Source organism: Bos indicus x Bos taurus, chromosome 9 (genome assembly GCF_003369695.1).
Source record: "Bos indicus x Bos taurus breed Angus x Brahman F1 hybrid chromosome 9, Bos_hybrid_MaternalHap_v2.0, whole genome shotgun sequence".
NCBI classification, from domain to species: Eukaryota; Metazoa; Chordata; class Mammalia; order Artiodactyla; family Bovidae; genus Bos; species Bos indicus x Bos taurus.
The window spans coordinates 97,320,681-97,333,149 of record NC_040084.1 but is presented as its reverse complement, the minus strand read 5'-3'; the positions used below and the strand labels follow the sequence as shown (position 1 = coordinate 97,333,149).

General features: G+C 47.2%; 1 protein-coding gene across 3 annotated transcripts in view; it reads left to right on the top strand.

Moving 5' to 3' along the window:
* The window catches only part of AGPAT4 (1-acylglycerol-3-phosphate O-acyltransferase 4), a 1,412,466-nt gene that overhangs the window by 1,196,537 nt on the left and 203,460 nt on the right, over window positions 1-12,469 (top strand). For all 3 annotated transcript variants that reach the window (XM_027551994.1, XM_027551993.1, XM_027551996.1), the window contains one exon: window positions 1,662-1,745. In XM_027551994.1, coding sequence (XP_027407795.1) covers window positions 1,662-1,745 — 84 coding nt within the window. The remainder of the gene's footprint in view (window positions 1-1,661; window positions 1,746-12,469) is intronic.

Here is a 12,469-nt window from a genome sequence, read left to right as displayed (position 1 = left end):
CGTGTGTGCTAAGCCACTTCAGTCATGTCTGACTCTTTGCAACCCCATGGACTGTAGCCCATCAGGCTCCTCTGTCCTTGGGATTCTCCAGGCAAGAATACTGGAGTGGGTTGCCATTTCCTTCTCCAGGGGATCTTCCCCAACCAGGCATTGAACCCACATCTCTGATGTCGCCAGCATTGGCAGGTATGTTCTTTAGCACTAGCACCACCTGAGAAACCCCATTTTATCTTACTTACCTCTTCAAAGGTCTTATCTCCAAACACAGTCACATTCTGAGGTGCCGGGGGTTAGGACTTCCACATATGAGTTTTGGCGGCACGGAATTCAACCCATGATGGCCCATTCTTTCCACAGTAGGCTTTCAATACAAAAGTAAGACCTTTAACATGGATATATAAATCCTTTATTCAAGAAAACATATGCAGAATACATCATGCAAAATGCCAGGCTGGATGAAGCACAAGCTGGAAGACTCCCTGCACAAGATTGCAGGGAGAAATATCAATCACCTCAGATATGCAGATGACGCCACCATTATGGCAGAGAGTGAAGAGGAAGTAAAGAGCCTCTTAATGAAAGTGAAAGAGGAGAGTGAAAAAGCTGGCTTAAAACGCAACACTCCAAAGGCTAAGATCATGGCATCGGGTTCCATCACTTCGTGGTAAATAGATGGAGAAACAATGGAGACAGTGCGAGACTTTATTTTCTTGCGCTCCAGAATCACTGCAGATGGTGCCTGTAGCCATGAAATTAAAAGACACTTGCTCCTTGGAAGAAAAGCTATGACCAACCTAGACAGCATATTAAAAAGCTGAGACATTACTTTGCCAACAAACATCTGTCTAGTCAAGCTATAGTTTTTCCAGTAGTCACATATGGATGTGAGAGTTGGACCATAAAGAAAGCTGAGCACTGAAGAATTGATGCTTTTGAACTGTGGTGTTGGAGAAGACTCTTGAGAGTCCCTTGGACTGCAAAGAGATCCAACCAGTCCATCCTAAAGGAAATCAGTCCTGAATATTAATTGAAAGGACTGATGCTGAAGCTGAAACTCCCAATACTTTGGCCACCTGGTGTGAAGAACTGACTCATTGGAAAAGACCCTGATGCTGGGAAAGATTGAGGGCAAGAGAAGGGGACGACAGAGGAAGAGATGGTTGGATGGCATCACCAACTTGATGGACATGAGTTTGAGCAAGCTCCAGGAATTAGTGATGGACAGGGAAGCCTGGAATACTACAGTCCATGGGGTCACAAAGAGTCAGACACAACTGAGAGACTGAACTGAACTGATGCAAGTAAATAAATATCAGATGTGAAATTCTTGGCTGAGTTGTTTTCCTCATATGCTAACACCAGTAACACTTAACCATAGGTATTTCTTTGCATTGCTGTCTCTTCTGCTAGGCTAGAAACATTTTGATGAGAGGAAATGTGACTCATTTTCAAAATGCTTCTGCAGTGCTTGGAACATTCTTTAGTAAAAAGTGAACAGTGTCATCAAAATAGGTCTGTTTTTCCTCTTTGCGAAAGGTAGTTTGGCTCAGAAAGCATCACCAAGTCAGGGGCAGGAGTAGAGCAAGCTAGGGAAAGGAAAGCAGGCTGTGACCAAACGGGGCCCGCAGGCCCGCCTCTAACCTGCTTGTGTTCTCCCGCAGTTCGTCTTCTGCCGGGACTGTAAGGAACCGTACCACGAGGGTGACTGCGGCGCCGTGATTGAAGCCTCAGGAACAGTCACTCAGGTAATGCGCCCTCTTCCTTCCCCAGATCGGGGCTCAGGCTCTCGTCGGGGACAGGAGCTGGTTTCTGGAGATCACCAAAGGTTCCAATCTGAAAAAGAAAGGACCAGACTAGCAGCCTACGGCCATGGTAATGGGGCTCCAGCTCCCCAGTCATCAGTCCCTCCAGACGACCCCTGTCCTCAGGGTCCCACTGCAGACTTCCCAACGGTTATGTGTGGTGTGTTGGTTCTTCCACGGGAGTTGTTCCCCAGGGGCGAGTGGAGTAGGGATAAGGAGTCTAGCGTGATCGGAGGAGTCTTTAGAAAAGACATCAAGCAATTTAACAACCTCTGAATCAGGGAAATCAATACTAACTTCACTTTTTTTTTTTTTAAGTGCCCTTGTTTAAAGTCTTTGGTGAGAACTCTGTCCATGAATGATGTGATAGAAGTATTATATGATGCAAAAATATCGTTGTTTCTTTAGCAATATTCTTACCAAACTCAGGTCCAACTCCTCATTGCTGGAAAATCAATCCCTGAGAGGCAGCTGTTGGTAGAAAGGAAAATTGCTTTTGATCAGAAAGCCGGCAATCTGAGGAGATGGTGGACTCAGTGTCCCCCAGAAACCATCTCTGAAGAGTCTGCTCAGCCATGAAGGTTTTAAGGGGAAAAAGGGAAGTAGTATCGGTGAGTCACTGAGATGGGGGCTCAGAGTCATCGTCATCCCCCTGCGTGCAGGCTTGTTGACTTCTTGTGAGCTTTCTTTGGATGCTCTCTTGTTCACATAGCTTGTTCGAGAGATTACTAAACTCTGAGGAGATCTGGTCATATGCTAATTGCTTATTCATCTTTCCCACTTCTTTGATCTATGGAAAGAACCAACAGGTTAGACAAGCTATTATATGATCAAAAGATCTGATAGGTGTGCTCCACCCTGGATGAACAGAGCTTAGGGGCACCTGGTTTAAAAGCTACAATGTAGCTTTGCTGCTGCTGCTGCTGCTAAGTCGCTTCAGTCGTGTCCGACTCTGTGTGACCCCACAGACGGCAGCCCAGCAGGCTCCCCCGTCCCTGGGATTCTCCAGGCAAGAACACTGGAGTGGGTTGCCATTGCCTTCTAAACTGACAAGAAAAGGGGTTTCCTGCTGAGGGTGTCATCCTGCAAAGAGCTGAGCTATACCTCATTTCAGTCTTGATGAGGTAAAGCACGTGTTTCCTGAGGCTGATCTCTGAAGTGCTGTATCAGGCTTTAGGAAATGCAAATGTATTTTCTTTTATTTATTGATTATCACTCACTTTTGGAAAAGACCCTGATGCTGGGAAAGCTTGAGGGCGGGAAGAGAAGTGGGCGACAGAGGATGAGATGGTGGGATGGCATAACCAACTCAATGGATATGAGTTTGAGCAAACTCCAGGAGACACTGAAGGACGGGGAAGCTGCCGTCCATGGGGTCACAAAGAGTCAGACATGACTTAGTGACTGAACGACAACAATGATCGGCCAAACCTTAGGGGAAAGGAGTAAACATTTCAACACACTTGATGAATTTGCTCATTATTTTTCTCCTGATAGAGACATTAAGAGGGGTATAAACATGAAATCTACCCAGATAAATCCTTTAGCCATTCTATTGACAGGAACCTCATCAATAGGCATAGAAGTTCCAGAACATTTTAATTTCAAAAGTTGAGAATGGTAAATATCAGAATGTTCTAAAGGGCTTCCCTGTGGCTCAGCGATAATCTGCTTGCCAACGCAGGTGACACGGATTCAATCCCTGATCTTTGAAGATCCCCACGCCTCAAGGCAGCTAAGTCTGTGCACACAGGTACTGAGCCTGAGTCCGCAAGCTGCAACTTCTGAAACCACGCACTCTAAAGCCCCAGCTCTGCAACAAGAGAAGCCCCTGCAATGAGAAACTCTCACATCACACCTTAGAAAGGAGCCTGCATAGCAAAGAAACAGCACAGCCAAAAAGAAATGAATGTTAACATTCTAAAAACAAAAAATAAAATAAAGCCTGTTTTTTAAAAAAATGCTCTAAAATGAGAGCATAAAGAAGTGAATCCCTATGAGATTCTGTGGAGGTTTCTACTCAATTTAAAGTAACCATGGAAGCACAGTACATGAGCTCAGGGCTTCTCAGCAGCTCCTACTATGCTGGCCCGACCATGTTGGGAGCTTTAGGACTGGGCTGCCGTTCCTACAGCAGAGGCAGCACACGCCCTTTCTGTTGACTCATTTTAGCTCCAGGGCATTCGAATGCAAGCTCGCTGGGTCCAGAGGTCAGGAATAATGGTGTCCCTGAGACTCCCGCCACCCCCACCCACCCCCGCCACCGCCTCAGGACCAGAAGGGCTAGACCGGAAGACCGGCTGATGCTCTTGGAAATGGGTGTTGTCCATCAGTTCACACCCCTCTGTTCATTTGATAAGAGCATGGACAAGGCCTTCCGAGAAGGGATACCCTAACATCTGTCTATCTCCCAACAGTAGCAGTGAAGTGAAGAAGAGCACTGCTTAACCCAAAGCTGGCCAGCGCCTGACCCACTCCATCAACCCCTTCATTCAGGAGGAACCAACCAACCTTGGTGTTGACCACTAAGGTTGTTGTTAATAAATCTCTCAGTCGTGTCCGACTCATTTGTGACCCCATGGCCTGTAGCCCGCCAGGCTCCTCTGTCCCTGGAGTTCTCCAGCCAGGAATACTGGAGTGGGTATCCATTTCCTTCTCCAGGGGATCTTCCCAGACCAGGGAGTGAACCCACGTCTCCTGCCTTGGCAGGTGAGTTGTTTACCACTGAGCCACCAGGGAAGCCCCATTGGTTAAGGTAGCCCAAATTAAAAAAAAGGAAAGGAGCTCCACAATATGGGAGAAAGAACGTTATAGCTGGCCTTAGGGACAGATGGCCAGTATCAAGGGGCCTGTGTCTGCAGACACCATCTATTAGCAGGTATTAAACAGCATTTCTATGGGACAGTCACCCTGCTAGATTCTCTGAAAAAATTCAGAGAAGTACATTTATCTTCAGAGGCTCACCAGGGAGCTATAGGGGAGGCTTATGGGAAAATAGGTAATGGTAATAATATGCCAAAACAAAATGTAGCAAATCCAGTTTTGTATAACACTTCCCTAAGAAAGTCATGAAAGGCGCGTCAGAGCTTGTCAAGGGGACAGGGGAATAAGGTGACATAGAACGTTCCAGCAGAGGGCACCAAATGGACAAAGTGCAGAAGCAAGGTTCTCGCCAGCTAGACTTCTGTTCATCCCTGCATCCTGAGGCTCAAGACAGTCCGCGGTGCACTGACATCTAATAGGTGTTTGTTGAGTGATGATGGTGTCAATTGAAGAAAAATGCACACCCTAAAAGTTGTGAGTTAAGTTTTTATCTAGGGACCTTACTGAGGACTATAGCCAGGAGACAGACTCTCAGACAGATCTGAAGAACCACTCTGAAGATGTAAGGGAGGAGCAGAATAATAGGAGTTTTTGTTTTTGTTCTTTTCTGATAATAGTTTGTGCTGAAAAAAAAAAAATGGAGTCAAACATCAAAGTTAAGTTAATCACTCAGTCGTGTCCGACTCTTTGCGATCCCACGGACTGTAGCCTTCCCTGGCTCCTCTGTCCATGGAATTCTCCAGGCAAGATACTGGAGTGGATTGCCATTTCCTTCTCCAGGGGATCTTCCCCACCCAGAGCTCGAAGCTGGGTCTCCTGCACTGCAGGCAGATTCTTTACCAATTGAGCCACTGGGGCAGCAAAGATTACTGCTAATCACACAAAACAGACCTCTCACGTTAATGATTTTAGTGCCTTTCTTTGTGTGGGAAGGTGCAAGGGTCCGGGCTCTGAAATTATCCCTTCGATGTACATCTTGCCTACCTTGGCCAGTACCCAGGGCATAGAGCGGTTCCTGGTTTTCTGCACTCTTGAACTTCCCTCAGGGGAGGGGCCGCTGCCGTGGCGATGGCCTGATTTCAGGCAGCGTTCCCTTTCCACAGTGGCATCTATCAAGGAAAAGAGGTTCTTTCATTTCTTCAATAGTATTAAACACCTCTAACAGGTTAGGCTTTGTTCTCGTCTGCGGGGATAAAGTGCCTGCTCTCATGGAGTTTGTGTTACTTTATCAGATGTCACAGGCTCCCCAGGTGGCTCTGTGGCTAAAAAAAGAAAAAAGAAAAAAAAATCTGCCTGCAATGCAGGAGACGTAGGAGATGTGGATTCTGTCCTGGGTCAGGAAGGTCCTCTGGAGGAGGAAATGGCAACCCATTCCAGTATTCCTGCCTGAAAAATCCCATGGACAGAGGAGCCTAGCGGGCTACAGTCAGTCCATGGGGTTGCAAAGGGTCGGACATGACTTAGCAACTGAGCACACACACGGTAGATGCCACAGGGCTGCACAGTCAATATGATAGGAATTCCAACAAGGAATCTTTAATCCTAGACAGGGATATCCAGGAGAGGATTCAGAAGAGACACCTCTGGAATAGGACCTCTCTAAAATGAGCCTCCTTCCTGCCTGGTGCCCCTGGTAACTGAACCAGGCCTCATATTTCTCTTATTTCATTTTTTTTTTATTTTATTTTTAAACTTTACATAATTGTATTAGTTTTGCTAAATATCAAAATGAATCCGCCACAGGCATACATGTGTTCGCCATCCTGAACCCTCCTCCCTCCTCCCTCCCCACACCATCCCTCTGGGTCGTCCCAGTGCACCAGCCCCAAGCTGGTGCTTATTTCTCTTATTTCTCTTACTTCAAAATGAAGCTAATGGCCCAACCAAACTGGAAAATTCTGCTGGTCCACGACTGCCTGAGAACAGAAGGCAACTGGAGTTTGGGGGGTTTGCTGCCATTTCTTCCTAAGTCTCTGACCCACTGAGGGTCCTCCTCAGATGCACACATGAAGAGACTGTAATTGAAGGGTCACAGTGACCTGCAGTGGGGGGAAGGGTCGCAAGAACCAAGATTGATGGGGAAGGTCTGAGAGTCCAGCATCGGGGGGAGCCGTGACTGCCCCGGGCCTGAGGGAGAGGAGGCGGAAAGGGTGTTTCACAGGGACCCGCCTCAAGGGCCGGAGCCACAGAGGAGCTCTGAAAAGAGACGCAATTGGGGGGCGGGGAGTCTACGTTGCCAGGAGTGGACCCAAAGCTGGAGGGGAGTGATGACCACACCTTGGCTTCTCCCACCCATCCTCTGGGCTCTTGCTAATGTCTCCCCTGGCCACACCCAGCTGAACCAGCCACAAAGGATTCAGCCTTCCCTATGCAAGGCAGAGAGAGAAAAGAACCCAGGATAACCCGTATATTCTCCACGTCTCCGGTTTCCTCATTTCACCCAGGACTACTCTTGGACACGGAGAAGGATGAACCCAACAATCTATTTCATCAAACTGAGAGAGCCAATTCCATTTGGCAAGAGAATGAAGGGTTTTTATTTTCCTAGAGCCAGTTTATTTTCTGTTTCCTTCATTTCTCTCAGACCACAGTGATCTTCAAATGGGTGACCTTTGCAATCCCATTGACCTGAAACCTTTGAAAGGATGGCACTCCACACACCTGACAATAAAAATCTCATCGCAGCCTCCCCTCCTGGGACGGAAGGCTTCAGATGAATCCTCATGTCTGAATGTTGCTAATACAACAAAATACCGTCATTAGCCTTCTTCAAATTTCCTTTCCATTCAATTCACTTGTAAGGCTTTTCCTTTCAGCCGTCCGTGGCCATGCTCCACTGTTCTCTCTTGAAAGCTGAGCGGTTTCTGGGCTTTGATATGACATTATCCAACCAGACAAGCCTGTGTCTCCTGGGGCCCAATTGGGCTTTTCCTATCAACTAAGCTATTTGACCCTACACTTAATGCATTTTTTGATTAATGCAATATTTAAAAAAAAAAAAAACCAACTCAAAAATTGGTTTTAAATTGGTTTTAAAATATTGAACGAGCTTGAAGTCAAAACTGCTGGGGGTCTGGGGAATCAGTGACAGAAGATCAATCCTTCTCGGGCTAATGCGAGTCCAGCCCCATTTGCTGCTGCTTGCTCAAGCGGGGTGTTCTCCTCCATGTGTTCCCCTGGAGGCTTTCTAATAAGTAAACACTTGCTCTTGTAAACCACATAAATTGATTCGTTCTCCCAGGGGTTCTAAGCAGTTGACGTTCCTCCTCCTATTCAACAAGAAGGCGAACGAGACTTCCAGAGTTGTAGCAGTGTTGTCCAAAGCCACAGAGGAGATTATTTTCATTGGCTGTGCCTGCTTAAAGAAGTCTGGGAACACTGACCCCTCTCTCTGATGCATAAATCTACTGTGTCTAATGGGAGTGTGCACCCCTGCCTGCCAAGCTCCTACTCGACCTGCAAGACCCAGAGCATGTGTTACCTCCTCCATGAAGCCATGCGCCCAGCCCACGACTTCCTCCAAGCTCTCAGACTACTACACAGACCTCTGTGATCCATTCATCACATTGAAATGCTGTTTCCTTGGATCTTCCCTAAGATTCTAAGCTTTCTTGGTGCAAGATTTGTACCTGTTTTGTCTTTATAACCCCAGTGTCCAGCTTAGGCTGTACCCATTAAATGTTAGTGAATGAATGATGACACCCCCCCCCCCCACTTTCATCCTCACGTGTCCAGCCTCATTGTGAGGCTGGGAAAGCATGCTACAGGAATGGGGAGGGGGACAGAGGCCAAGATGGTGACACAGGAACCCCTGAGCCCCCCGCTTCTCACGGCCACACAAAACCCACTGGCACACCTCAGAGATAATAATACAGGTTCAGTTCTAGACCATCACAACAAGGCAATATCACAGTAAAGCAAGTCTCACTAATGTTTTTGTTTCCCAGTGCATATAAAAGTTATGTTTGCACTCTATTGTATTCTATTAAGTATACAATATCATTGTGTTCCAAAAGTACATACCTTAATAAGAAGCTATTGTTCATTCACTAAGTTGGGTCTGCCTTTTTGTGACCCCATGAACTGTAACACACAAGACTCCTCTGTCCTTCACTATCTCCCCGAGTTTGCTGAAACTCATGTCCATTGAGTCGATGATGCCATCCAACCATCTCATCCTCTGTCACCCCCTTCTTCTCTTGCCCTCAATGTTTCCCAGCATCAGGCAGGGTTTTCTCCAATGAGTCGACTCTTCACATCAGGTGGCCAAAGTATTGGAGTTTCAGCTTCAACATCAGTCTTTCCAATGTACACTAAGGCTGATCTCCTTTAAGAGAATGGACTGGTTGGATCTCCTTGCAGTTCAAGGGACTCTGAAGAGTCTTCTCCAAAAACCACAGTTCAAAAGCATCAATTCTTCGGTGCTCAGCCTTCTTTATGGTCCAACTCTCATATCCATACATGACCACTGGAAAAACCATAGCTTTGACTACATGGAGCTTTATTGGCAGAGTGATGTCTTTGTTTTTTAAAATGCTATCTAGGTCTGTCATAGCTTTCCTTCCAAGGAGCAAGTGTTGAGGCTGCTGACTGATCAGGGTGGTGGTTGCTGAAGGTTGGGATGGCTATGGAAATCTCTCAAAATAAGACAGCAATGAAATCTGCCACATGGATTGACTCTTCCTTTCACGAACAATGTCTCTGTAACATTTCTCCACAGTAGAACTGCCTTCACAATTGAGGTCTTCTCAAATCCTGCCACTGCTTTATGAAGCCAGTTTAGGTAATATTCCAAATCATTTGTTGTTGTTTCAACCATTGTCACAGCATCTGGCCCAGGAGTCAATTCCATCTCAGGAAACAACCTTACTTGTTCATCCACAAGAAGCAGCTCCTTATCCATAAAGTTCACCATGAGATTGCAGCAATTCAGTCACATCTTCAGGCTGCAGTTCTAGTTCTCTCACCATTTCCACCACATCTGCCGTTCCTTCCTCAAAATCACCCTTGAGGACTGGAATCAGTTTCTTTCAAACTCCCGTGAATGTTCACATTTTGACCTCTTCCCATGAATCATGAATGTTCTTCATGGCATCTCAGATGTTGAGTCCTTTCCAGAGGTATTCAATTTACTTCGCCAAAATCAACCAGAGGAATCACTGTCTATGGCAGGTATAGCCTTATGAAGTGTGTTTCTTAAGTCATAAGACTTGAAAGTCGAAGTGGCCCTGACGCTTGGGCGGCAGAACGGATGTTGTCTCAACAGGCATGAAAACAACGTGAGTCTCATTGTGCGTCTCCATCAGGGCTCTGTGGTCACCAGGTGCCTTGGCAGTGAGTAGTAACACCTTGAAAGGAACCCTTTTTTCTGAGCAGTAGGTCTCAACCATGGGCTGGAAATACTCAGTAAACTGTGTTGTGAGCAGGGGTGCTGTCATCCAGGCTTTGCTGCTGCTTTTATTGAGCACACGCAGAGTAGACAGAGCACGATTCTTAAGGGCCCTGGGATTTGGGGGATGGTAGATGCGTGTTGGCTTCAACTTATCACTGACTCTGTGGACATGAGTCTGAGCAAGCTCCAGGAGTTGGTGACGGACAGGGAAGCCTGGCGTGCTGCAGTCCCTGTATGCAAAGAGTCAGACACGACTGAGCGACTGAACTGAACTGAAGTCATCAGCTGCATTCACCCCTAACAAGAGGATAAGCCTGTCCTTTGAAGCTTTGAAGCCAAGCATTGGCTTCTCCTCTCTAACTATGAGAGTGCTGATGGCATCTTCTTCTAAGATAACGCTGTTTCTTCTGTTGTTCAGTGTAACCACCTTCATGAATTAGCTAGATCTTCTCAATAACTTGCTGCCGCTTCTACATCAGCCCTTGCTGCTTCACTCTGCACTTTTATGTTATGGAAGTGACGTCTTTCCTTAAACCTCGTAAGCCAACCTCTGCCAGCCTCAAACCTTTCTTATGTAGCTTCCTCACCGCTCTCAGCCTTCATAGAATTGAAGAGAGTTAGAGCCTTGCTCAGGGCTTTCCCGGTGGCTCACTGGTAAAGAATCGCCTGCAATGCAGGAGACACGGGAGACACAGGTTCAATCTCTTGTTCAGGAAGAGCCCCTGGAGGAGGGCATGGCAACCCACTCCAGTGTTCTGGCTAGGAAAATCCCATGGACAGAGAAGCCTGTGGACTACAGTCCATGCAGTCACAAAGAGTCGAACACGGCCGAAGTGACTGAGCACAGCCCTGCTCTGGATCCGGCTTTGGTTTAAGGCAGTGTTGTGGTTGGCTTGGTCTTCTTTCCAGATCATACAACTTTTTCCACATCCACAATAAGGCTGTTTTCACTTTCTTATTGTTTGTGTGTTCACTGGAGTAGCACTTTAAATTTCCTTCAAGAACTTTCCCCTTGCATTCAGAACTTAACAGTTTGGTGCAGGAGGTCTGGCTTTCAGCTTGTCAAGGTTTTGGACATGGCTTCCTCACTAAGCTTAGTCACTTCTAGCTTTTGATGTAAAGTCGGAGACTTGCAACTCTTCCTTTCTCTTAGAGACCGTTGAGGGTTATTAATCGGCGTAATTTCCATCCTGTTGTGTCTCAGGGAATAAGGAGGCCTGAGAAGAGGGAGAAAGGCAGCGGAACTCATGGGCTCCAGGGCAGTCACAACACACACAACATTTCTCAGCTAAGTTCAAAGTCTTATACAGGCATGATTCATGGTGCCTCAGAACAATTGCAATAGTAACATTAAGGGTCACTGGTCACAGATCACCATAACCCATATAATAATAATGGAAAAGTTTGAAATATCACAAGAATTACCAAAATGTGACACAAAAACTCAAAGTGAGCAAATGCGATTGGAACAGTGAATACCTGTGAAGTGCAGTAACGTGAGACATAATAGAACCAGCTCTGACTGTACAGCGTCCACCGTACAATGACAGGGATCCAGGGACCAGCTGAGTGACTCCTGCACACCAGACAAAGGAGAAGATGCCCGCATGGAAACAGGCAGGAAAGGCTGACACACTCTTGCGCTAAAACCCGCCCCCCAGGATCTCCCTGGCCGTCCAGCGGCTAAGACTTGGCACTTCTACTTCAAGGAGCACAGGTTTGATCTTGCATGCCATACAGTGCCCCAGGTGAGAATCCGCCTGCCAATGCAGGAGCCGCAGGAAACACAGGTTCGATCCCTGGATCCCTGGATCAGGAAGATCCCCTGGAGTGGGAACGGAGGAGCCTGGCAGGCTATAGTCCACGGGGTCACAAAGAGCCAGATACGACTGAGTGACTGAGCATGATCCGTGCAGCACAGCAAAAAACATCCCCACCTCAGCATTGACCCTTGGAACTGCAAGGGAACCCCCAACACGCAGCTTCTCCCCGAGGACCAAAGGGTTTGGACCCCACATCTTGTGCACCAACTGTTGGGATTCCCACTGGAGGGACTGACTCCCAAAGCAGCTAGCTCTAAAAACCAACAGAGCTTGTGTGCGTGAGACCCACAGGACTGTAGCAAACCAAGAAGTGATTCTTAACAAGATGCGCAGCACTCGCCATGGCTCTCCCCGCAGGGCTTAGTGCAGAGGGCGCAGGCAAAATCTCACGGTCTTTCCGTCAGAGAGGTGATCTGCCTACTTTGACAGTGTTTAGCAGGCATTTAGGGCGGGCAGAAGGCGATGGCACCCCACTCCAGTACTCTTGCCTGGAAAATCCCATGGACGGAGGAGCCTGGTGGGCTACAGTCCATGGGGTCGCTAAGAGTCGGACATGACTGAGCAACTTCACTTTCACTTTTCACTTTCATGCATTGGAGAAGGAAATGGCAACCCACTCCAGTGTTCTT